Source organism: Pseudophryne corroboree (genome assembly GCF_028390025.1).
Source record: "Pseudophryne corroboree isolate aPseCor3 chromosome 3 unlocalized genomic scaffold, aPseCor3.hap2 SUPER_3_unloc_5, whole genome shotgun sequence".
Classification (NCBI taxonomy): Eukaryota; Metazoa; Chordata; class Amphibia; order Anura; family Myobatrachidae; genus Pseudophryne; species Pseudophryne corroboree.
The window spans coordinates 1,144,222-1,171,804 of NW_026967541.1; the positions used below are offsets into that span (position 1 = coordinate 1,144,222).

Here is a 27,583-nt window from a genome sequence, read left to right on the forward strand (position 1 = left end):
CCCACACTCAGAGCAAGAAAATGGCTTTTCACCTGTGTGACTTCTCTGATGTATAACAAGATATGATTTGTGTGCAAAACATTTCCCACACTCAGAACATGAAAATGGCTTCTCACCTGTGTGATGTCTTTGATGTATAAAAAGAACTGATTTCCGTGCAAAACATTTCCCACACTCAGAGCAAGAAAATGGCTTCTCATCTGTGTGAGTTCTGTGATGTATAACAAGATGTGATTTACTTGCACAACATTTCCCACACTCAGAGCAAGAAAATGGCTTTTCATCTGTGTGACTTCTCTTATGTATAACAAGATGTGATTTGTGTGCAAAACATTTCCCACACTCAGAGCAAGAAAATGGCTTCTCACCTGTGTGACTTCGCTGATGTATAAAAAGAACTGATTTCCGTGCAAAACATTTCCCACACTCAGAACATGGAAATGGCTTCTCACCTGTGTGACTTCTCTGATGTATAACATGATTTGATTTATATGTAAAACATTTCCCACACTCAGAACATATCAGTGGCCTCTCACCTGCCTTACCTGTCTGTTGGTTAATAGGCTTTGTGTTCTGTGTAAAACATTTGGCATCTATAGAACAGGGAAACACTGTATCTACTCTCCGAGCTGTAACAGATGCACCAATATCAGAGTGATCAGGAGAACATTTCCCAGGATCAGAGGGATCAGCTGATAGAGCTGGATGTATAATTGGGGTAATGGGGTTATCTCCTGGAGAATCCTGTCTACTGTCATTATCTTTTATGTCACAATCCGGGGATAACATTAGATGTCCTTCTGAGATATTCCTGCTTGTGTGTCCATCTGCTGGAAATAAAATACATTATGGAAATGTGACATTTTCTGTAACAATATTAATCTTGTAAACAATAGGAGAAGACGACTCTCTGGGACACTTAATTATAAATGTGTGTGCATAATAAAACATAACTTTTAATGAAGGCTTTATAATATTGTCTCAGACTATCATTGTGTCCACCCTCCTGAGAACACTCACAATAACAAATGTAATATTATAATAAGACTTAGATATATCTCTCTTGTACTGGTAACTAACCATGAAGTATAAATGGAGATGTAGTCACTCGCCAAGTCCTATGTCAGCACCAATGTAAAACAATGGATGGGGAACATATCGTATGAATTGGAGATTCTAGATGAACAATAACATCAGTCATATGAGCTGATGGATCAGAGAAATGTCTCCTAACGTTACTCCTGGAAGCATTGGTAAGGTAGCATTCCTTTATGTGTGTGCTCATACGCTGGTAAGCCTGTACATGTGTTACTCACCCTTATATAAGGTATATTGCTACAGCAGAGTAGGTGTGGAACAAGGTATTTTACATGCAATACACCATATAATACACTGCAATCATCATCATCATCATCTGCTAGGTTATAATCCACTCTTACACCCCTATCATCAGTGTCTTACCTCTATACTTTCAATAGTAATAAGGATGCTGTGTGTACAGTAAGTATGATATAGAGAATTACATATCAGAATCTATACAGCTGCCGCCATACTTCTGCTTCTCATACGTGTGCTACTGGCAGCAGTGAACATCTGAGTGAGAGTGCAGGGAAGACAGCAGAGTCTGATGAGAAAGAGATTGGATCTGCCTTTGCAGGGATGTACCACACCTGTCACCCATGTTAGTATATAATAATAAATAAGAGGGGCGTGGTCCATCCAGACGTGCTTTCTGTAGATCTCCTCACTAAGTGGCTTCTTATCTACCCTACCTGATAGCTCTCAGCCGCCGCTGGGACCAAGACCCAATCTATTAATTCCACCACTCCTACTGCCCTAAAGCTGCTCGCTCCGCGCACTGCCGCAGCCTAGTGACGCCTATGAAGCCACGGGCTGTATTCTGGGGCTATGTGTGCCCAGTCTTTCCTGCACGCTCCGGCCACCTGACTTGGAGGTGCTTTTGGCTCAGGCGGGAGCACTTACTCTCCTGCTAACACAGGTGCGCAGCTCCCGTTACTACTGAGGACAGAAGGGTCTGCCCACAGTCACCGGAGCCCTGCGGTGATATTGGGAGGTGAGGTGGCTGCCATTTTGGATCCTGGTACCCGGCCATCGCATGATTTGCCTTCTGCCTTCAATAATGTGTAAAATTGATATAAGCTGCTAAATAAGTGTCCTGGCGGCTGGACCGGGGTCACTACACTAAATTGAAGCAATTGCCTGGAGGTGAAACTACCTTCTATTTATATGGTACCACTATAATCTACTTCCTCTCAGTCTACATGCAGAGCCCAGTATCAAGTATCGTCTGAGTACAGCTCATTACACTCTGATTACAACCTCACAGTATATTATTTTGTGGATTTATCCACTGAATATATTTTGCCATTTGTGTCTCTCTGTGCTGAGTACTTCACGTCTGTGATCACGCTGACCTCTAGTGGAATTTCTCGGTCATTACTGTGTTATTTGACTTGCATTACATCAGGTTTACCTGAAATTTTGGCTCGGATACCCCCGTCACCCTGACTAAGAATGTCATTTTGAACTGAGTCATCTTGATGTAACCACCTGACAGCGTACTACTGCTCCTGTTATTTATAGATCATTTGTATTTTCCTATCTCTGAGAGGTCAGTCTCTTTGTAGCCGGCTTAACATGCCTCCAAAAAAGGTTAAAAGGTACCAAATCTGCCCCACCTGTCCATCTCTTTGGTACTTCGAATTCAGTTGGTCCTTCTGAGACTACTACAACATCATCTGCTTCTTCTTGTCAGATGCACAGCCCAGCTGTAATGGCTGAAGACGTCTTAGGACACTCTAGATGGTCCTGTTACTCTACGCTCTATACATTCTATGTTATCTGCATTTAAGGACTGAACTAACCTCAGAACCTAACTCTAATATTCAAGCTTTGAGGTCCAGTATCAGTGAGATTGGCACTCGTACAGACTAAGATGAAAGAGATTGTTGCGTCTCACAAAGATCTGAGTTCAGCACATGACACCCTTCCGGAAGACATGGTCTCTATTCATGATAAAGTCACTGATTTAGAAGGCTGCTCTCAGAGAAATAATAAGATTTTACTTACCGGTAAATCTATTTATTGTAGCCCATAGTGGATGCTGGGGACTCCGTAAGGACTATGGGGAATAGACGGGCTCCGCAGGAGACATGGGCACTTTAAGAAAGAATTTGGATTCTGGTGTGCTCTGGCTCCTCCCTCTATGTCCCTCCTCCAGACCTCAGTTAGAGAAACTGTGCCCGGAAGAGCTGACAGTACAAGGAAAGGATTTGGGGAATCCAGGGTAAGACTCATACCAGCCACACCAATCACACCGTATAACTTGTGATAACTTTACCGAGTTAACAGTATGAACACAACAGAGCATCAGATCAACCCTGATGCAACTATAACATAACCCTTATTCAAGCAATAACTATATACAAGCATTGCAGGAGAAGTCCGCACTTGGGAAGGGCGCCCAGCATCCACTACTGACTACGAGAAATAGATTTACCGGTAAGTAAATTCTTATTTTCTCTAACGTCCTAGTGGATGCTGGGGACTCCGTAAGGACCATGGGGATTATACCAAAGCTCCCAAACGGGCGGGAGAGTGCGGATGACTCTGCAGCACCGAATGAGCAAACACAAGGTCCTCCTCAGCCAGGGTATCAAATTTGCAGAATTTTGCAAAAGTGTTTGATCCTGACCAAGTAGCTGCTCGGCAAAGTCGTAAAGCCGAGACCCCTCGGGCAGCTGCCCAAGAAGAACCCACCTTCCTAGTGGAATGGGCCTTAACTGATTTTGGCAGCGGCAATCCAGCCGCAGAATGAGCCTGCTGAATCGTGTTACAGATCCAGCGAGCAAAAGTCTGCTTTGAAGCAGGAGCACCAAGCTTGTTGGAAGCATACAGGATAAACAAAGACTCTGTTTTCCTGACCTTAGCTGTTCTGGCTACATATACCTTCAAAGCTCTGCCCACATCAAGTAACTCGGAATCCTCCAAGTCATTACTAGCCACAGGCACCACAATAGGTTGGTTTATATGAAAGGATGAAACCACTTTCAGCAGAAATTGAGGACGAGTCCGCAATTCCGCTCTATCCACATGGAAAACCAGATAGGGGCTTTTATGTGACAAAGCCGCCAACTCTGACACACGCCTAGCCGAAGCTAAGGCTAATAACATGACCACCTTCCACGTGAAATATTTCAACTCCACGGTTTTAAGTGGTTCAAACCAGTAGGATTTCAGGAAACTCAACACCACATTAAGATCCCAAGGTGCCACTGGAGGCACAAAAGGGGGCCGAATATGCAGCACTCCCTTTACTACCATTTGAACTTCTGGTAGAGAAGCCAACTCTTGTTGAAAGAAAATGGATAGGGCCGAAATCTGGACCTTAATGGAACCCAATTTTAGGCCCAAATTCACTGCGGCCTGTAGGAAGTGAAATAAACGGCCCAGCTTCAATTCTTCCATAGGAGCATTCCTGGCCTCACACCAAGCAACATATTTTCGCCAAATACGGTGATAATGTTGAGCTGTCACGTCCTTCCTAGCCTTTATCAGCGTAAGAATGACCTCGTCTGGAATGCCTTTTTCTGCTAGGATCCGGCGTTCAACCGCCATGCCGTCAAATGCAGCCGCGGTAATTCTTGGAACAGACAGTGCCCCTGTTGCAACAAGTCCTGTCTTAGAGGAAGAGGCCACGGGTCCTCTGTGAGCATTTCTTGCAGATCTGGATACCAAGTCCTTCGTGGCCAATCTGGAACAATGAGTATTGTTCTTACTCCTCTTTTTCTTATTGTCCTCAGCACCTTGTGTATGAGAGGAAGAGGAGGAAATACATAAACCGACTGGAACACCCACGGTGTCACCAGGGCGTCTACAGCCATCGCCTGAGGGTCTCTTGACCTGGCGCAATACCGCTGTAGCTTTTTGTTGAGGCGGGATGCCATCATGTCCACCTGTTGCAGTTCCCACCGACTTACAATCTGTGCAAAGACGTCCCCACTCTCCCGGGTCTCTTGACTTGACCAAAGACCCTGGAAGTTTCTTCCTTGTATGACTGCTCCCCAACCCCGGAGGCTCGCGTCCGTGGTCACCAGGACCCAGTCCTGAATGCCGAATCTGCGTCCCTCAAGAAGGTAAGCACTCCACAGCCACCACAGGAGAGACACCCTGGCCCTGGGGGACAGGGTGATTAACCGATGCATCTGAAGATGTGATCTGTACCACTTGTCCAGTAAGTCCCATTGGAAGGTCCTCTCATGGAACCTGCCGAAGGGAATGGCCTCGTATGATGCCACCATCCTTCCCAGGACTCGAGTGCAGTGATGCACTGACACCTGTTTTGGTTTTAATAGATTCCTGACCAGTGTCATGAGCTCCTGAGCTCTCTCTATTGGGAGATAAACCCTTTCCTGGTCTGTGTCTATGATCATGCCTAGGAGAGGCAGATGAGCTGTAAGAACCAACTGTGACTTTGGAATATATAGAATCCAGCCATGTTGCCGTTACACTTCCAGAGAAAGTGATACGCTGTTCCGCAACTGCTCTCTTGATCTCGCTTTTATGAGGAGATCGTCCAAGCACGGGATAATAGTAACACCTTGCTTCCGCCGGAGCACCATCATTTCCGCCATTACCTTGGTGAATAATCTCGGGGGCCGTGGAGAGTCCAAACGGCAACGTCTGAAATTGGTAATGACAATCCCGTACCGCAATTCTGAGGTACGCCTGATGAGGTGGATAAATGGGGACATGAAGGTATGCCTCCTTTATGTCCAGAGACACCCTAAAATCTCCCCCTTTCAGGCTTGCGATTCCATCTCGAACTTGAACCTTTTCAGGTATATGTTCAGGGATTTTAAATTCAATATGGGTCCGACCGAACCATCCGGTTTCGGAACTACAACATGGTCGAATAATAACCCCCTCCTTGTTGAAGGAGGGGAACCTTGACCACCACCTGTTGAAGATACAATTTGTGAATTGCAGTTAACACTATTTCCCTCTCATGGTGGGAAGCATCTCCTCAAAGTCCAGCTTGTATCCCTGAGACACAATATCTATTGCCCAGGGATCCAACAGGGAGCGAACCCACTTGTGGCTGAACTTGCGAAGGCGTGCCCCCACCGGGCCTAGCTCCGCCTGTGGAGCCCCAGCGACATGCGGTGGATTTTATAGAGGCCAGGGAGGACTTCTGTTCCTTGCAACTAGCTGTGTTGTGCAGCTTCTTTCCTCTGCCCCTGCCTCTGGCAAGAAAGGACGCACCTCAGACTTTCTTGTTTCTTTGTGTTCGAAAGGCTGCATTTGATAATGTCGTGCTTTTCTAGGCTGTGCAGGGATATAAGGCAAAACATCAGAATTACCAGCAATAGCTGTGGAGACCAGGTCCGAGAACCCTTCTCCACACAATCCTCAGCCTTCCATATGCCTCTTAAGTCGGCATCATCTGTCCATTGCATATTCTACAGGACACGTCAAGCAGAAATCGACATAGCTTTGTCTCTAGGACCCAGTATACTCATGTCTCTTTGGGCATGTTTTATATATATATCTCTTAAGACAGCATCTTTAATATATATATATATATATATATATATATATATATATATACCCATATATATATCTATATATATCTATATATATATATATATATATATATATACACAAACTAGGGTCTCAATTTCTGCTGATAAGGTACCTGTCCACACTGCTACAGCGCTATAAACCCATGCCGACACAATCGCCGGTCTGAGTAGTGTACCAGAATGTGCACACTATCTGCAGGATCCCTGAGGATAGCTGTTACGTCAGGGCTGCCTTTTGGGCAAACGTGACACCCTAGGGGAAGATTCCCATCATGTATCCTGGCCCTAGTAGGGAAAGCATACTCCCTGAGAATTCTTTGTGGGAAACTGCACCTTCTTGTCTGGAGATTCCCGCTCTTTTTCATCCTGAGAGGAGGGAAATTTACCTCAGCTTTCTTCCCCTTAAACCTTTTTTGCCATTTTGGCTGTAACTTTGCATTATCGTAGTCGACACTGGAGTCAAACTCCGTGTCGGTATCAGTGTTTATTATTTTGGATAGTGATCATTGTGAGACTCTGAAGGTCTCTGCGACATAGGGACAGACATGGGTAGATTTCCTGTCTGTTCTCTAATCTTTTGTGCAATAAATTCACCTTAGCACTTAATTACACATATCCAAACAGGTGTCAGCGTTGTCGACGGAGACACCCTCACACACACATTTGCTCCATCTCCTCCTTAGGGGAGCCTTTTACCGCAGACATGTCGACACACACGTACCGACACACCGCACACTCAGGGAATGCTCATCTGAAGACAATTCCCCCACAAGGCCCTTTGGAGAGACAGAGAGAGAGTATGCCAGCACACACCCCAGCGCTATTAACCCAGGAATAACACAGTAACTTAATGTTAACCCAGTAGCTGCTGCTTTTATTTATTTTTGCGCCTAATTATGTGCCCCCACCTCTCTTTTTACCCTCTTCTACCGTGTAACTGCAGGGGAGAGGCTGGGGAGCTTCCTCTCAGCGGTGCTGTGGAGAAAAAACATGGCGCTGGTGAGTGTTGAGGAAGAAGCCCCGCCTCCTCGACGGCGGGCTTCTGTCCCGCTTTAATGTAAAAGATTTTGGCGGGGGCTCATACATATATACAGAGCCCAACTGTATATATGTCAAACTTTTGCCAAGAGGTCCTAATTGCTGCCCAGGGCGCCCCCCCCCCTGCGCCCTGCACCCTACAGTGACCGGAGTATGTGGGTGTAGTGTGGGAGCAATGGCGCACAGCTGCAGAGCTGTGCGCTACCTCAGTGAAGACTGGAGTCTTCTGCCGCCGATTTTGAAGTCTTCTTGCTTTTTATGCTCACCCGGCTTCTGTCTTCCGGCTCTGTGAGGGGGACGGCGGCGCGGCTCCGGGATCGGACGACGAGGGTGAGATTCTGTGTACGATCCCTCTGGAGCTAATGGTGTCCAGTAGCCTAAGAAGCAGGACCTAGCTTCAGAGAGTAGGGCTGCTTCTCTCCCCTCAGTCCCACGATGCAGGGAGTCTGTTGCCAGCAGAGCTCCCTGAAAATAAAAAACCTAACAAAATACTTTCTTACAGCAAGCTCAGGAGAGCTCACTGAACAGCACCCAGCTCCTCCGGGCACAGATTCAAACTGAGGTCTGGAGGAGGGACATAGAGGGAGGAGCCAGAGCACACCATAATCCAAATTCTTTTTTAAAGTGCCCATGTCTCCTGCGGAGCCCGTCTATTCCCCATGGTCCTTACGAAGTCCCCAGCATCCACTAGGACGTCAGAGAAAATATCAATAATGGGCATTCTGGATTCTCTTACAAATGCTGAGCTTTATGATTATGCTACGGTCCTCTTTTCAGAAACTTCCACCGAAGGCTTCTGCCGCGGACCTTCTTATTGACAGGATCCATAGACTCCCAAAGTCCAAACAGACCCCTATCCAAGCACCGAGGGACACTCTGCTCAGGGTCCACTTTTTCACCTTAAAGAACGCATTCTACGAGCCACTGTCTTCCTCATCCACAGCTGAGTGCCTGGATATTCTGCGCTATTTCCAGAAATTTCTCCTGCGACGCTGGCCAAAAGGCATCTATTCCACCCAAGGAAATGTGCAATACAAATACAAATGGGTATTTCCTACTAAGCTTATTGTAAAGCAAAACGGAGCCTTCACAGAGATACCTTCACCCGAGGATGGCCCTGCTATTCTGAAAAAATGGGACATTCCTGTTGACAGTCCTTCATGACACTTAACCTAAACCAATCCCGGAGGAGTTGTCTTCCATCTTCAAGTAATATGCTAAAGGAGTAAGACTGTTAGAGACACTCAGAGTTTGTTTCCTACTGTAACATGTGCCAACTGGGACTAAGTTACTGGGCATGGATCTATTTTTGGGCCAGATTTATTTGTTCTTGTTATGGGTTTAAAACATGTTCGTTTCTATTTCCTGTGCTATTTAATTGCTATATGGTATATGGTCTGATATTCTTTCTACTCTTACGTTTTGTTATACCTTTCTAGAATGTTTGGGTGTTCAGGCAAAGCATGACTGATCCGTCTAACATCCTGTTGCCCTTATAACAGTGTTGGTAGAACCTACATTGGATATCAGGCCATGTTCCTGGCCTTTACCTCCTTTGGATAGATTGAGATTTGATATTTCTTTGTACAATTGGTACTATGATGACTAGATTTTGCCTCTCGTATGGCAACATTGGGTAGTCAGTGGGTTTTCCTTTTAGGCCCGACCACCACCTTTTTCTACCTTTCTGTCACGGTACCCTAGTGACGGAATCTCTAGCTCCTTTATGGACGCTATTTCTGTTTGTCTCCCATTTTTGTTCCCTATTTTATTTTTTTCTGTTATTTGATCATTTGAAGTATGCACACGCCCTACAGACTCTATTGGACTTTACACAGATGATCCTAGATGGTTCATACCATGATCTGATCTCCATCATGGTGACATTTTTAAGTCTTAATATAAAAGGTCTGAATTCTATTCATAAGAGGTCTTGCAATAAAATATTTCGCTGACCAGAAGGTGGCGGTGGTAGCCACTCAGGAATCACATGTTCCATTGCACTCTGCCCCTCAGTTTACCAATAACTACCCAGCATGCTATATCTCCTGTGGTGTAGCCATCCTTTCTAATAGATCCTGCCCCTTTCACCTGGACAGCAAGTGGGTGGATTGCAATGGTAGATATTGGATTCTAGTTGGGAAGATTCATTATAAATATGTCACCCTCACTTCTCTCTATGCCCCCAATGCCAGACAGCCCCGATTTCTTAAATATTTCTTTGCAAAAGCTACAAGAAATTGCACTTCTCCTTATGGGAGATGTTACTCTTGCTCCAGACCCTCATCTTGATAGATCCACCACTACTGATGAACAGACCAGTAATGCCGCCCGTTCCTTAGCTTCCTCATAGCTCCCTTTATTAGCTGAATTTGTCCTTTGACCTAGTGTGAAGGACATAGTGAGTGGGAAGAGTATACACAGATTTTAGGCTGGCTGATTATAATAAATATATCTTCCTATTATCAGCATCTCAGATGGAAACTGTCTAGTAAGATGTTTGGTGTATTGTATTCATAAGTAGGTGAAAGGGGACAGTTGTCCAGGATAAGATAAAATAAGAATTTACTTACCGATAATTCTATTTCTCGTAGTCCGTAGTGGATGCTGGGGACTCCGTAAGGACCATGGGGAATAGCGGCTCCGCAGGAGACAGGGCACAAAAGTAAAAGCTTTAGGATCAGGTGGTGTGCACTGGCTCCTCCCCCTATGACCCTCCTCCAAGCCTCAGTTAGGATACTGTGCCCGGACGAGCGTACACAATAAGGAAGGATTTTGAATCCCGGGTAAGACTCATACCAGCCACACCAATCACACTGTACAACCTGTGATCTGAACCCAGTTAACAGCATGATAACAGCGGAGCCTCTGAAAAGATGGCTCACAACAATAATAACCCGATTTTTGTAACAATAACTATGTACAAGTATTGCAGACAATCCGCACTTGGGATGGGCGCCCAGCATCCACTACGGACTACGAGAAATAGAATTATCGGTAAGTAAATTCTTATTTTCTCTGACGTCCTAAGTGGATGCTGGGGACTCCGTAAGGACCATGGGGATTATACCAAAGCTCCCAAACGGGCGGGAGAGTGCGGATGACTCTGCAGCACCGAATGAGAGAACTCCAGGTCCTCCTCAGCCAGGGTATCAAATTTGTAGAATTTTGCAAACGTGTTTGCCCCTGACCAAGTAGCAGCTCGGCAAAGTTGTAAAGCCGAGACCCCTCGGGCAGCCGCCCAAGATGAGCCCACCTTCCTTGTGGAATGGGCATTTACATATTTTGGCTGTGGCAGGCCTGCCACAGAATGTGCAAGCTGAATTGTACTACACATCCAACTAGCAATCGTCTGCTTAGAAGCAAGAGCACCCAGTTTGTTGGGTGCATACAGGATAACAGCAAGTCAGTTTTCCTGACTCCAGCCGTCCTGGAAACATATATTTTCAGGGCCCTGACAACATCTAGCAACTTGGAGTCCTCCAAGTCCCTAGTAGCCGCAGGTACCACAATAAGCTGGTTCAGGTGAAACGCTGACACCACCTTAGGGAGAAACTGGGGACGAGTCCGCAGCTCTGCCCTGTCCGAATGGACAATCAGATATGGGCTTTTGTGAGACAAAGCCGCCAATTCTGACACTCGCCTGGCCGAGGCCAGGGCCAACAGCATGGTCACTTTCCATGTGAGATATTTCAAATCCACAGATTTGAGCGGTTTAAACCAATGTGATTTGAGGAATCCCAGAACTACGTTGAGATCCCACAGTGCCACTGGAGGCACAAAAAAGGGGTTGTATATGCAGTACTCCCTTGACAAACTTCTGGACTTCAGGAACTGAAGCCAATTCTTTCTGGAAGAAAATCTACAGGGCCGAAATTTGAACCTTAATGGACCCCAATTTGAGGCCCATAGACACTCCTGTTTGCAGGAAATGCAGGAATCGACCGAGTTGAAATTCCTCCGTGGGGGCCTTCCTGGCCTCACACCATGCAACATATTTTCGCCAAATGCGGTGATAATGTTGTGCGGTCACCTCCTTCCTGGCTCTGACCAGGGTAGGGATGACCTCTTCCGGAATGCCTTTTTTCCCTTAGGATCCGGCGTTCAACCGCCATGCCGTCAAACGCAGCTGCGGTAAGTCTTGGAACAGACATGATCCTTGCTGAAGCAAGTCCCTTCTTAGTATCTCTTGAAGTTCCGGGTACCAAGTCCTTCTTGGCCAATCCGGAGCCACGAGTATAGTTCTTACTCCTCTCCGTCTTATAATTCTCAGTACCTTGGGTATGAGAGACAGAGGAGGGAACACATACACCGACTTGTACACCCACGGTGTTACCAGAGCGTCCCAGCTATTGCCTGAGGGTCTCTTGACCTGGCGCAATACCTGTCCAGTTTTTTGTTCAGACGGGACGCCATCATGTCCACCTTTGGTCTTTCCCAACGGTTCACAATCATGTGGAAGACTTCCAGATGAAGTCCCCACTCTCCCGGGTGGAGGTCGTGCCTGCTGAGGAAGTCTGCTTCCCAGTTGTCCACTCCCGGAATGAACACCGCTGACAGTGTTATCACATGATTTTTCGCCCAGCGAAGAATCCTTGCTGCCATTGCCCTCCTGCTTCTTGTGCCGCCCTGTCTGTTTACGTGGGCGACTGCCGTGATGTTGTCCGACTGGATCAGCACCGGTTGACTTTGAAGCAGAGGTCTTCCTAGGCTCAGAGCATTGTAAATTGCCCTTAGCTCCAGTATATTTATGTGGAGAGAAGTCTCCAGACTTGACCACACTCCCTGGAAATTTCTTCCCTGTGTGACTGCTGCCCAGCCTCTCAGGCTGGCATCCGTGGTCACCAGGACCCAGTCCTGAATGCCGAATCTGCTGCCCTCTAGTAGATGAGCACTCTGCAGCCACCACAGAAGAGACACCCTTGTCCTTGGAGACAGGGTTATCCGCTGATGCATCTGAAGATGCGATCCGGACCATTCGTCCAGCAGATCCCACTGAAAAATTCTTGCGTGAAATCTGCCTAATGGAATCGCTTCGTAAGAAGCCACCATTTTTCCCAGGACTCTTGTGCATTGATGCACTGACACTTGGCCTGGTTCTAGGAGGTTCCTAACTAGCTCGGATAACTCCCTGGCTTTCTCCTCCGGGAGAAACACCTTTTTCTGGACTGTGTCCAGAATCATCCCTAGGAACAGCAGACGTGTCGTCGGAATCAGCTGCGGTTTTGAAATATTTAGAATCCACCCGTGCTGTCGTAGAACTACTTGAGATAGTGCTACTCCGACCTCCAACTGTTCTCTGGACCTTGCCCTTATCAGGAGATCGTCCAAGTAAGGGATAATTAAGACGCCTTTTCTTTGAAGAAGAATCATCATTTCGGCCATTACCTTGGTAAAGACCCGGGGTGCCGTGGACAATCCAAACGGCAGCGTCTGAAACTGATAGTGACAGTTCTGTACCACGAACCTGAGGTACCCTTGGTGAGAAGGGCAAATTTGGACATGGAGGTAAGCATCCTTGATGTCCAGGGACACCATATAGTCCCCTTCTTCCTGGTTCGCTATCACTGCTCTGAGTGACTCCCTCTTGATTTGAACCTTTGTATGTAAGTGTTCAAAGATTTAGAATAGGTCTCACCGAGCCGTCTGGCTTCAGTACCACAAATAGTTTGGAATAATACCCCTTTCCTTGTTGTAGGAGGGGTACTTTGATTATCACCTGCTGGGAATACAGCTTGTGAATTGTTTCCAATACTGCCTCCCTGTCGGAGGGAGACGTTGGTAAAGCAGACTTCAGGAACCTGCGAGGGGGAGACGTCTCGAATTTCCAATCTGTACCCCTGGGATACTACTTGTAGGATCCAGGGGTCCACTTGCGAGTGAGCCCACTGCGCGCTGAAACTCTTGAGACGACCCCCCACCGCACCTGAGTCCGCTTGTACGGCCCCAGCGTCATGCTGAGGACTTGGCAGAAGCGGTGGAGGGCTTCTGTTCCTGGGAAGGGGCTGCCTGCTGCAGTCTTTTTCCCTTTCCTCTACCCCTGGGCAGATATGACTGGCCTTTTGCCCGCTTGCCCTTATGGGGACGAAAGGACTGAGGCTGAAAAGATGGTGTCTTTTTCTGCTGAGATGTGACTTGGGGTAAAAAAGGTGGATTTTCCAGCTGTTGCCGTGGCCACCATGTCCGATGGACCGACCCCAAATAACTCCTCCCCTTTATACGGCAATACTTTCATGTGCCGTTTGGAATCTGCATCACCTGACCACTGTCGTGTCCATAAACATCTTCTGGCAGACATGGACATCGCACTTACTCTTGATGCCAGAGTGCAAATATCCCTCTGTGCATCTCGCATATATAGAAATGCATCCTTTAAATGCTCTATAGTCAATAAAATACTGTCCCTGTCAAGGGTATCAATATTTTCAGTCAGGGAATCCGACCAAGCCACCCCAGCGCTGCACATCCAGGCTGAGGCGATCGCTGGTCGCAGTATAACACCAGTATGTGTGTATATACTTTTTAGGATATTTTCCAGCCTCCTATCAGCTGGCTCCTTGAGGGTGGCCGTATCTGGAGACGGTAACGCCACTTGTTTTGATAAGCGTGTGAGCGCCTTATCCACCCTAGGGGGTGTTTCCCAACGCGCCCTAACTTCTGGCGGGAAAGGGTATACCGCCAATAATTTTTTATCGGGGGAAACCCACGCAACATCACACACTTCATTTAATTTATCTGATTCAGGAAAAACTACAGGTAGTTTTTTTCACACCCCACATAATACCCTTTTTTGTGGTACTTGTAGTATCAGAAATATGTAACACCTCCTTCATTGCCCTTAACATGTAACGTGTGGCCATAATGGAAAATACGTTTGTTTCTTCACCGTCGACACTGGAGTCAGTGTCCGTGTCTGTGTCGACCGACTGAGGTAATGAGCGTTTTAAAGCCCCTGACGGTGTTTGAGACGCCTGGACAGGTACTAATTGGTTTGCCGGCCGTCTCATGTCGTCAACCGACCTTGCAGCGTGTTGACATTATCACGTAATTCCCTAAATAAGCCATCCATTCCGGTGTCGACTCCCTAGAGAGTGACATCACCATTACAGGCAATTGCTCCGCCTCCTCACCAACATCGTCCTCATACATGTCGACACACACATACCGACACACAGCACACACACAGGGAATGCTCTGATAGAGGACAGGACCCCACTAGCCCTTTGGGGAGACATAGGGAGAGTTTGCCAGCACACACCAAAACGCTATAATTATACAGGGACAACCTTATATAAGTGTTTTCCCTTATAGCATCTTAATATGTAATAATATCGCCACAAAAATGCCCCCCCTCTCTGTTTTAACCCTGTTTCTGTAGTGCAGTGCAGGGGAGAGCCTGGGAGCCTTCCCACCAGCAGTTCTGTGAGGGAAAATGGCGCTGTGTGCTGAGGAGAATAGGCCCCGCCCCCTTTTCGGCGGGCTTCTTCTCCCGTTTTTCTGACAACCTGGCAGGGGTTAAATACATCCATATAGCCCCAGAGGCTATATGTGATGTATTTTTAGCCAGCATAGGTACTGTCATTGCTGCCCAGGGCGCCCCCCCCAGCACCCTGCACCCTCAGTGACCGTTGGTGTGAAGTGTGCTTGAGAGCAATGGCGCACAGCTGCAGTGCTGTGCGCTACCTCATGAAGACTGAGAAGTCTTCAGCCGCCGATTTCTGGACCTCTTCTTTCTTCAGCATCTGCAAGGGGGTCGGCGGCAAGGCTCCGGTGACCCATCCAGGCTGTACCTGTGATCGTCCCTCTGGAGCTAGTGTCCAGTAGCCTAAGAAGCCAATCCATCCTGCACGCAGGTGAGTTCACTTCTTCTCCCCTAAGTCCCTCGTTGCAGTGATCCTGTTGCCAGCAGGACTCACTGAAAATAAAAAACCTAACAAAACTTTTACTCTAAGCAGCTCTTTAGGAGAGCCACCTAGATTGCACCCTTCTCGGCCGGGCACAAAAACCTAACTGAGGCTTGGAGGAGGGTCATAGGGGGAGGAGCCAGTGCACACCACCTGATCCTAAAGCTTTTACTTTTGTGCCCTGTCTCCTGCGGAGCCGCTATTCCCCATGGTCCTTACGGAGTCCCCAGCATCCACTTAGGACGTCAGAGAAATTATGTTATACTGAATGACTACTGCACCCAGCATCACAGACCTGAATGTAATATCTGGTAACACAATGTCAGCGTATCCTTGCAGGGTATAAAGTCTAGAGACTTACACATAGCAGGTTAGTTCTGATTGAAGCTAGTTCTGTCTGCAGCGGATATAGACTTCTATAAACCCACCTCAGCTTAATACATTCAGACAGAGTTATTAAAGAGGGACCCTGAGGGCGACTGAACTATGGCCCTCATTCCGAGTTGATCGGTCGCAATGCGAATGTAGCAGAGTTACACACGCTAAGCCGCCGCCTACTGGGAGTGTATCTTAGCATCTTAAATGTGCGACCGATGTATGCGCAATATTGCGATCAAAACCGAGTTAGCAGTTTCTGAGTAACTCCAGACTTACTCTGCCTGTGCGATCAATTCAGTGCTTTTCGGTCCCGGCTGACGTCAGAAACACACCCAGCGTTCGCCCAAGCACTCCCACCGTTTCTCCAGACACGCCTGCGTTTTTTCCGGAAACGGTAGCGTTTCCAGCCACACGCCCCTAAAACGCCGTACATCCGCCCAGTAACACCCATTTCCTGTCAATCACAATGCGTTCTCCGGAGCGACGAAAAAGCCGTGAGTAAAATTACTTTCTTCTTAGTAAAGTTACTTGACGCATGCGCAGTGCGAACATTACGCATGCGCACTAAGAGAATTCTCACTGCGATGCGATGAAAAATACCGAGCGAACAACTCGGAATGAGGGCCAATATTGTTTAAACTACGTAATCGATGACCATCATCTGGGACAGATCATGAAACATCTGAGATAAGAGCTGAGTATTCTAATTTGTTCCTGCTATTACTGTAACTGAGTATAACTTGTTATTTGCAGGGTCTCATTGTTGTAACTTAGAGAAATAAATGCTTATCCTTTATAATATGTCCTGTGTCAGTCTCCATATTTATCACATTGTATCCCAGAACCTGGTCACTTGAATTTTTCTACCGACAGTAATTTCATGGTCTGATCACACCCCTCTGATAGGGTCCTGGTCGCCTTTTCCCACTACTCCTCCTTTACTACCTCGGAGATTGCAGGATTATATATTAATGGATGCTGAAGGCACCAGAAGTTTGCAAGAGGCCCTGTCCTCCTCCTTAGACGTGAACGCTCCTGAAGATACTTCCATTATGAACCATTGGTGTGCCCTTAAGGTCATGGATCAGAAGCCAGAGAAGGCCGTCATCCAAGTGCCAGGGGACAGGTAATCAGCGGGGAATGTGCAGGATCCTCAATGCTGGTTCCCATAGACTAGCTCAATAAATGTATTATATACCTAAGGTGACGGTAGCAAGACTCAGATGCTGCCAACTCAGTAACAGGAGCCGGTCATTAGCCAATTCCCTGAGGCCGGCTGTTACAGGAGCATGTGGATACATGACACAGGCTGCACCAGATATATCCTAAGCATTGTGTCACGTGGCATGAGGAACCCCGAGCCTGTGCCCCAGCAAGCAGCCGCACCATGCCAGAAATAAGTGGTTTATATATAGAACGGCATGTGCTAATAGTGACACTCTCAGGGCATGTAATACCATAGGCAGAGGTACTGCTAGCACACAATATGGCTGCTGGTAACACACAGTGACATGATGTGAGAGGGGAGCAGTATTATAATAGGGGCTGATGGCTCCTGATGTATGAGATACACCAGAGAGTGTGGAGAGGAGACTGGTCAGATCTCTGGGCTGGTAACACACAGTGACATGATGTGAGGGGGAGAGCAGGAGTATAATAGGGGCTGATGGCTCCTGATGTATGAGATACAACAGAGAGTGTGGGGAGGAGACTGGTCAGATCTCTGGGCTGGTAACACACAGTGACATGATGTGAGGGGGGAGCAGGAGTATAATAGGGGCTGATGTCTCCTGATGTATGAGATACACCAGAGAGTGTGGGGAGGAGACTGGTCAGATCTCTGGGCTTGTACCACACAGTGACATGATGTGAGGGGGAGAGCAGGAGTATAATAGGGGTTGATGGCTCCTGATGTATGAGATACACCAGAGAGTGTGGGGAGAAGACTGGTCAGATCTCTGGGCTGGTAACACACAGTGACATGATGTGAGGGGGAGAGCAGGAGTATAATAGGGACTGATGGCTCTTGACTCCACACTGGGAAAATACATATTCCTTATTAGTCTGTACTGACAGAGGAGGGTTTAGGATAAGAGATTGTTGCAGTGACTGAGCAAGGAGAATATGTGACTCTTTTCTGTAATAATTGTTTACTACTCACCTGTGCTGATATCTGTAGGGATCTCCTCTTCCTTACACTGCTGATCACCCCTCACATACGTCTCTTCTTCTCCCTCTGCATCTTCTGCCTTTATATCAGTCACATATGTCTCTTCTTCTCCCTCCATATCAGTCACATACGTCTCTTCTTCTCCCTCTATATCTTCTGCCTTTATATCAGTCACATACGTCTCTTCTTCTCCCTCTATATCTTCTGCCTTTATATCAGTCACATACGTCTCATCTTCTCCCTCTATATCTTCAGCCTTCGTATCAGTCACATACGTCTCTTCTTCTCCTTCTATATCTTCTGCCTTTATATCAGTCACATACGTCTCTTTTTCTCCCTCTATATCTTCTGCCTTTATATCAGTCACATACGTCTCTTCTTCTCCCTCTGTATCTTCTGCCTTTATATCAGTCATATACGTCTCTTCTCCCTCTGTATCTTTGACTTTAATATTATTTAATTGGGCTTCACCCTATGTAAACCATTAATAACAGATTGTAAAATAGTTGATTTCAGTAATAGATTAAACAACACAAATATAATGACACACACAGCTGCTCTACACATTATATAGTGACAGTCAATTTGGGTGAGACCCTAAATCCCACCTACCTGATCCTCCTGTGGGATCCTGTGATTCTCCTCTGTACAATCTTGGGAATACAGAGGACGGGGACATCTCTCTGGGGTATCTCTGTTACTGGGCCCATCTGTAGGAGACACACAGTGACTGAGTACAGTGTATATATGTGATTATCAGATGATGTGTGTATATAGGTGTGACAGGACGGTACCGTACGGAAGCACTCGCCGCTTGCCGCGTCCCGTCAACTGCGCACAGAATGGAAGGTCAAGCCGCACGAGGCCAGACCACATAGGGGATTCCCGCTTAGCGTCAGTAACCGCCTGCTACTGACTCCACCCACTGCGCTGTGGGCGGGTTCTCGCTGCCACCACCAAACTCCTAACCTGCCGTGGCGTTTGGAACCACGGTTCTGCTCTGTATGTGCCGACGCACTGCCTTACCACACCTGTGTAGTGTTGACGAATCCCCACTAGCCACTTGCTAGGCCTCTACCAGTAGCTGGCGGAAGGCGGAGCTTGGAGACGTCAGGTGCTTCCCTGGACAGCCGGAAAACGGGGCTAGGTTTGGCCTAACCCTGTAGGTCACAAGATGAAGCAGTCTTCTTGAGGCAAAGATGCTTATTGCTCAAATAACCTTTAAAAAGTCTCCTCCCTATTGCTAGGGGCAACAGCATACAATCAGATGTTTTCAGCAGAAGAAGATGTTACAATACACACTCCTATGGGCCAACTGCCCTTCTTTTATCCCTCTCCAAGACCCCTTACCACAGGGGGTAAGCCCGCCCTGTGGTGCACAACCAATCAATGTTTACCCATGAGCTGTGCATGCTCTGGTCTCATGCACAGCTTTACATTGTTCCCTATGGACAGTGGGGAGTGGTCGGTCTCCTTTGACTCTCCCATCTTGGAGATTCAGGATACTCCCACGGTGCCGTTCAGTCTGGCTTGGGGGAAGTTTTCCCTCCTAAATCTGACTTCCAGAAACCTGCCCGGGGCCCCTCTCACTGCTTGCAGCCTGGATTTGGGCTCCAGAGCTGGGCAGCCTGGCTTCCCGGTCCAGGTTTCTTGGCACTACGGGTGATCTCCATGGAGCTCCAAGAAACCACTCAGCCTGTTTCCTAGCTGAGCTGCTTCTCTTTCTCCCTGTGCCCCTTGGAAAGGTGAGGCTGGATGGGAAAGCATTACGTTTTTTGGGGAAAAGGTCTTGGAGAATCCATCAGCCTGCACAGCCATGGATTCCCCCCTCCTGGGACACACAATCAAGTAAGTGCAATTTATCTTTAAATACATTACATTTAAATCACACTGTACATGTTTATACATTTAAATACACTCTGAGCCTGCACAGGCTCCACATACCTGGCTTGTTTCAGCGCTGAGGCGCCGGGAGCGTAGCTCCCGGTCCCCAGCGCTCAGCATCCTAATTACACCCCCTCCGCTAGGGAGCCGGCTAGCACGGTCCCCCCTGAGCGGCGCTGACTTGTGGCACATTCAAAAATGCAGGTTTTTTTAACATTAATAAAACACGGCGCCTAGCGCCCAACATATTTCAAATCTGGCGCCAAGCGCCCATTGTCCTTGCAAATGGCGCCGGGCACTAGGGGTTAACCCTTTCAGTGCCGCGGCGGCCATTTGCCTCGTGGCTGGGCCTCTCCGGCCACACTCCTCCCCCCCATTCAAGCGGGTCAACCAGGGACCCATGTCCCAACGATTTGGTCCCTGATCCCGCAGTCCTTAATGAGGCTACCGGGAGTTCTTTGGGGGTTCAGGCTCCTCCTGACGTGACAGTCCATCTGCATTGCTATGAGCCTTGCCTTGCTTGTGGGTAATATGGAAGTCATAAATCTGAAGAGCAAGGCTCCACCGCAACAGTCTGCCGTTTCCCCCCGAGGTGTGCTGGAGCCACCGTAATGGATTGTGGTCCGTTACCACCGTAAAATGGCGGCCATACAAATAGGGCTGAAGCTTCTTCACGGCCCAAACAATAGCCAAACACTCCTTTTCAATTGTGGCATACCCCACCTCCCGCGGGAGCAGCTTTCTGCTCAAATAGGCCACAGGGTGCTCCTGTCCATCCGGCCTCTCCTGGCTCAGTACTGCCCCGAGTCCGTACTGTGACACATCAGTCTGTACAACAAAGTTTTTACTATAGTCCGGCGCCATCAGCACTGGGGCTTGTTCTAGAGCGGTTTTCAACGACTGGAATGCCAACTCACATGCGGTCGTCCAGTCAACTATCTTGGGGAGTTTCTTCTTCTGTTGAAAAGGAGAGACAAGACAAAAAACCCTTGTTTGGGAGCACTCGTTTGTAATAATTTGTATGATGTAAGTAGAGTGAATGATGAGTAAAATAAAACTTAACCTTTAATTGTTTCTTGAATAAAAGGAAAAAAAGGGGGTTATGAGAAAATTAATTAAAGGACTCGTGTTTCGTGTTCAGCAAAAAGAAACTTGTTTGACCTTTTTAGCAAATGAGGTACAAGTTGTTAGGAGAAGGTGAAAATATCAGAAGTAATATATTGGATGAATGTCAGTGTGTTCTAATGAGATAAATGTATCCAGAACAGTCACTGTACATGCCTCAAACAAAGGTTTCAAAATAGAAGCGTGATATGGTAGCAAGGTTGAGAAAAGCTAAAATTGATCTTTTAAGAGAGATGGAGAGAAAGGGGGCCCACTGCACCTGGTATTCTCAGGGGGATTCCCATCCTGATACTGACCAGGCCATACCTGCTTAGCTTCCGAGATCGGACAAGATCGGGCGCATTCAGGGTAGTATGGCCGTGGGCCTGTGGTAAAGGATGTGGAGAAAGAGATGGAAAGGGATAGAAAATAGAAAATAGAAAATGATCCTATTGTCCGTACTGTATATAAATCAACCATATGTGGTCCGGGAGTGTTTTTCCAGAAACAGACATAGAGGTATAGTCAGCTTTGGAGAATTAAAAGGGGGCCCACCGCACCTGGTATTCTCAGGAGGTTTTCCTTCCTAGTACTGACCAGGCCACGCCTGCTTAGCTTCCGAGATCGGACAGGATCGGGCGTATTCAGGGTAGTATGGCCGTGGGCCAGTGTGAGGAAGATATTGAGTGGAAAGGGAGAATGCACTGCTTTGTGTACTTCACACTCAACCACGACCACTGATGGTCTCAAAATAATATTTCCAGACAGTATCAAGGTGATTTGGAGTGTCTGGGAATGATAGAGATATATTGTGGTTGGAGGAATTTAAGAGAATAATGTAAGGTGTGTGTGTGTATATGTCATAATAATTGTAGTAAAAGCTTGTGGATGAAAGATGTATCAAGAGGTAGAGTGAAGCAGATAAATGACTCAAATTAAATGATGATTCACACGATATTTGCTGGTCCCATGGGGGAAAAAACACAGATAAATGGTCATATATTGGGAGGGAGCTCAAAAGCTGGCTCCCAAATGGTACTCTTAGCCTTAATCTCTGAGTAGAAAAGGTCAAATACCAAATCTCATATCAAATGTCAATTGATTAATGATAAAGTATAAAAAATGCTACCATGAAACACATGCATGTTGAGATCACAAAGAATGTTATAATAAATGCACTTGTGTGTATAAATAAATGTCAATTGATTAATGATAAAGTATAGAAAATGCTACCATGAAACACATGCATATTGAAATCACAAAAAATATTATAATAATAAATGCACTTGTGTGTGTAAATCGCGGTTAGATATCTGTATCTAATAGAAGAACCTTGGAGGCATGAGCGGGTGTCAGGACTAAATACTGCAGATTTATATATATGTGGATCAAATCCAAAGTGCAGTCCGTATTGGGTAATAAAACAACAGTGATTTCTGAGACAGAGGAAAATATGGTGGTATAAATTGGTCTGGTAACCATTACCACTATCTTTGGGTAAGCTGACAACTCTTTATAAACTTATAGTGAGTATAGGCATGATTTTAAACCCTGGTGGTCTAGTGAGATTACCCAGTATAAGTCATAGCAAAGAGGAAACATACAAGCAGCGCAAAAGACAATACAATGTGTAATCAGTGTTAGGCAGGGGATAAATTCCCGTACTGCACTGAGATATAGTGGTGCGCTTGAGACCCTGGTGGTCTAGTGTTAGTTACCCCGGCCGCACAGTATGCGGTGGATGCTCTGTTGATCTCCCCTGTTCGGAGTCCCGCTGGTCCCGCTAGTAGTGACGAGCGCGGCCGCCCGCTTCCGGACTGGGCGTCGCCGCGATGACGTCACTGCTGACGATTCTCTCGACGTACGTTTCACCTTGTTGGCTTGGTCACGAGAGCCCCTCTCTAGTGCTCTCATGTGGCCAGTATATATGGTTGGAGTAACCAATGAAATGCGTACTTTAGTTATGACTGATTGAAAGATGGACCTATCAGATTTCAGATGGGGAGTCCCGTGGAGTCCATTTTGGAAGAGGGAAAAAGAAAGGGAAAAGACGGGAAATGATGGGGAATGTGAAAGGAAGAGAGTGAGCGTGGTGGTGCTGACTGAGAGTGAGAAAGTGGAAATGATGAGTGTATTGAGGAATGAATAAGAGGTGAAAAGTGCAATAAGATTATGGGATTGTGATAAGAGTTTCTTCTTCGTCAGATCAGTCAGGGGTTTGGACACGGAACTAAAGTCGGGGACAAAACGTCTGTAGTACCCTGCGATCCCTAAGAAAGCCAGGACCTGTCTCTGGGTTGTGGGCCGGGGCCAGTCGCGGATCGCCTCCACCTTCGCTGGTTCAGGCTTCACCTTACCTCCCCCCACACGGTGCCCCAGGTACTGTACCTCTGTCATCCCCATTTGGCACTTGTCTGCCCTGATGGTCAGACCTGCCCACCGAATCCTCTCTAACACCAACCCCACATGCCCCAGGTGCTCTTCCCAGGTTCGGCTGAAGACAGCAATGTCATCCAAGTAGGCCTGGGCGAACTCTCGGAACCCCTTCAGCAGGTCATCGACCACACTCTGGAAGGTGGCCGGCGCATTCTTCATCCCAAATGGCATGGTTTTGAACTCAAACAAGCCAAAGGAGGTGATGAAGGCGGACCGTTCCTGAGCCTCGGGAGTCATTGGTATCTGCCAATACCCCTTGCTCAGGTCGAACGTAGAGATGTACTTCACCCCAGCCAGCTCGTCTAACAGTGCGTCAATGCGGGGTAGGGGATTGGCGTCTGATTTGGTTACTTCGTTCAACCGGCGGTAGTCTACGCAGAACCTGGTTGTCCGGTCCTTCTTGGGAACCAGTACAACGGAGGCGGCCCAGGGACTGTTGGAGCGCGTGATTACGCCTAGCGCTAACATCTCCTGCACCTCTTGGTAGATACTCGCCTGCGCTTCTGGTGAGACCCGATACGCGGGTTGCCGAATCGGCCTATGCTCACCAGTGTCTACATGATGGGCACGTAGGGAAGTCAGGCCGGGCTTCCTGCTGAACTGGGCCTCAAAGGACTGCAGCACTGACTCCAGCTGCTCCCTCTTGTGGTTACCAAGCTCACTGCTCCAGCTAACTTCCTCTACCCCACCCTCACCCTTGGCATCCGCGAGGAGGTCAGGAATGGGATCTTTTCCTGATTCCTCCATCGGCAGGCGGCAGGCAGCACACAGCGGCTACCGACTCCACACGCTCGTGGTATGCCTTCAACATGTTTATATGGTAGGTACGCTGTCTCCTACCATCGCTGTCAAATGACACCACGTAGGTGATGTCGCTTAGGCGTTTTGCGACCGTGTACGGTCCCGCCCAGGCAGCCTGGAGCTTGTTCTGACGTGTGGGCACCAGAACCAGCACCTTCTGCCCTACTCCAAAGACCCGAGCACGCGCGCCCTGGTCATACCAAGTCTTCTGCTTGGTCTGTGCTTCCGCAAGATTCGCTTGCACTAGTCCCATGAGATTCTCTAACCGATCTCTGAGCTTCAACACATACTCCACCATGGACTCATCCTGGTGGATCAGCTCCCCCTCCCAAGACTCCCGGAACAGGTCAAGAGGTCCACGGACTCTGCGGCCATATAGTAACTCGAAGGGCGAGAATCCGGTTGACTCCTGGGGCACTTCCCGATATGCAAACAGGAGGTGCGGCAGGTATCGCTCCCAGTCTCCTCCCTCCGAAGTCACAAATGCCCGTAGCATCTGCTTCAGAGTGCCATTGAATCTCTCGCAAAGTCCGTTAGTCTGGGGATGATAGGGGGCAGTGCGGAGTTGGCGCACTCCGCACTTCGCCCAGAGGCACTGGACCAGATCACTCATGAACTGCGTCCCTTGATCGGTTAGGATCTCACTGGGGAACCCTACTCTACTAAATATGCCTAGCAGAGCGTCCGCTACCTTTTCCGCAGTGATGGCGGACAGAGCCACAGCCTCTGGATACCGGGTAGCATAATCCACCACGGTGAGGATGTATCTCTTCCCCGATCTACTGGGCACAGGTAGGGGACCGACTATGTCCACGGCCACTCGTTGGAAAGGTTCCCCGACTATTGGCAAAGACCTCAGGGGAGCCCGAGCACTGGGGCGTCCCAGCCGTTGGCACACATCACAGGACTTACAGTAGGTCCGGACGTCATCCGACACTCCGGGCCAAAAAAAGTTCTGCGTCAGGTGCCTCAGTGTTCGGTCCCTCCCCTGGTGTCCCGCCAAAGGAATTTCGTGGGCAACTGACATCAGTTGCTCCCGAAAGCTCCTGGGAACCACCAGTTGAACTTGCTCCCGCACTGGCCTATCCCCTTCTACCTTGGCTACCCGGTACAGTAACCGTTTCCACCAGGTCACACTCCCTGCCCCCATCCCAGCGAGGCCGTGGTCAGCTTGGCGCCTCATACCTTCCAGGGATGGGTCAGAAAGCTGAGCTTCCCTAAACTCCTGCCTGCGGCCCTCACTTTCTCCTAAGTTTGGACACTCTACAGGGGGATATTGGGGTCAGTCAAGTTGGGGTCAGTCATGGTAGGGTCGGGGTAGTCACTCATACTCACCGCCGGAGTTGGCAAACTACTAGGGACAGGAGCATCACTGGGCACCCCACAGGATTCAACAAACTGGAACCGACATCCTCTGCGTTGCTAGGGGACGTAGGCCCACCAGAGGCAAGGGGCAGATGTGCTGATCTTGCCGCTGTGGTCTTTTCCTCTGGGATGGCTGACGCTGTGGTTGGCGGTTGTTCAGCCGCTGTGGTCTTTTCCTCTGGGCTGGGCGGTGCTAGCAGAGACGATGAAGACTGTAGTCTGGCCGCTTGACTCCGGGTGATGGCGTTCGCGAAGGCAGTAACGATTCCTCCACCGAGATCATTCCCCAAGACGACATCAGTTGGGAGGCCATCCATTACGGCAACATCTCTTAGCTCTTGTCCAGCTCCCCAGTCGAGGTAGACTCTGGCCATGGGCACTTCTCGCTCTAGCCCATCAGCCACTGTAACTTTTGCAGTGCAACCCTGCAGTACAGCAGCAGGGTCGACCAGGTGGGGGCTTACAACGGTTATGGAGGCCCCAGAGTCTCTTAAGCCTTCGCCCTGCAGGGATCCCACTTGGACCGGCTGCAGGTGCCGCCACATATTGGGTGGGGGCTTCTTAGCCATACAGGTGACTCTTTCCGTGGAGTCCACCTGTTTCTTGCCACACTCCATCGGACTGACTGGAGGGGGTACAGTCTCTGGAAGCTCATCTTCACGGGTTAAGCAAGCAATCCGGGCTCCAGCACTCAGATTTGGAGCACGAGTCTGGGGTGCTTGGGATGTAGGACAGTTCATCCTCAGATGTCCGATCTTCCCACAGCCATAGCATTTTTTGTCCAGGCGTGGCTCCGATGGCCTCTGATTACTGGCAGGGGCACTGCGGGGCGGTTGCTGGCCAAAAGTACCCGGGTTGGAAGATGCTTGCTTTGGGGGGCGATGAGCTGAAGAGGGGTGTCCCCCTGGTTGTACAGTCTTTTGGGGCTGGCTGCTGGTTGGGCGCTTCTGCCCCTGCGGCCGAATTGCCACATACTTGTCTGCTAACTGGGCAGTCATCTTTAAGCTGGGTGGCTCCCGATCTAGCACCCACTCCTTCACTTCTGGGGCGCACCTGCGGTAGAACTGCTCCCTGCAGATCAGGTCGATCAGTGCGTCCCACGTAGTGGCTTCCGAATCCTTCACCCACTTCACCACGTACTGCCGCAGCTGGGTGGCGAACTGCTCATGGGTGCTGCTAGGATTCTTGGGCAAGTCTCTGAATTTCTTCCTGTAAGACTCGGGAGTGATGAAGAATCGCTGGAGGAGGGCCTTCTTGACTTCGTCGTAGTTCCCACAGTCCTCCGCGGCCACTCCTCGATAGGCCTCCAAGGCCTCTCCATGCAGAGTGGGCACAAGGTGTCTCACCCACTCTGACTTGGGTAGATCATGTAGTTTACAAGTCCTCTCAAAGACTTGCAAATGTCCATCAATGTCCCCATCACTGTCTGCAAACTTGGCAAACTGTATACGTCCTGATCTGTGTACAACAGCTGACAACGGCTCCCGGGGTACCACGGCTTGTGATGCCCGCTCCGCATGCCACATCCGAATGACAAGCATGCGTTCTTGCTCCGTTGCCCTTTCCCCCAATTCCGCTAGCCGATCTGCTAGGGTATCCGGGTCGCCCCCCCTGGGACGTTGGGATCCTGGCCCTGCTAGGGATTGCTGGGAAACATGGCTGTTGTGAGAGAGGGCGGGGCTTGTGGATCTCACCGGTTCTGTACGAAGGGCCACTGTTGGGTCGTCCTCTGTGATGCTGACGTCGTCAGTGTTTTCCACCTCTACCCGATGAGACTCTTCCCAGCTCTTGAGCGCCACCTGCATGACGCTCCTGGACGCGTTGAAAGGGATTTCCACACCCTTCCCCTGGTATACGATATCCAGATCCTCCTTGGACATTCCGCTGAATTCCGCCAT

The 27,583-nt window shown here is 48.5% G+C and overlaps 1 protein-coding gene and 2 pseudogenes across 1 annotated transcript; all 3 read right to left on the reverse strand.

Moving 5' to 3' along the window:
- Window positions 1–27,583, reverse strand: LOC134984360 (gastrula zinc finger protein XlCGF71.1-like; the record flags this gene model as incomplete). The annotated part of the gene is made up of 2 exons (XM_063949957.1): window positions 27,380–27,583; window positions 1–333 (listed from the first exon to the last, which is right to left on the reverse strand). Coding segments are annotated over exons 1-2 (537 nt in total), but the record flags the coding sequence as incomplete, so codon positions are not given.
- LOC134984385 (5S ribosomal RNA) lies at window positions 21,352–21,469 on the reverse strand (annotated as a pseudogene).
- Window positions 21,632–21,749, reverse strand: LOC134984384 (5S ribosomal RNA; annotated as a pseudogene).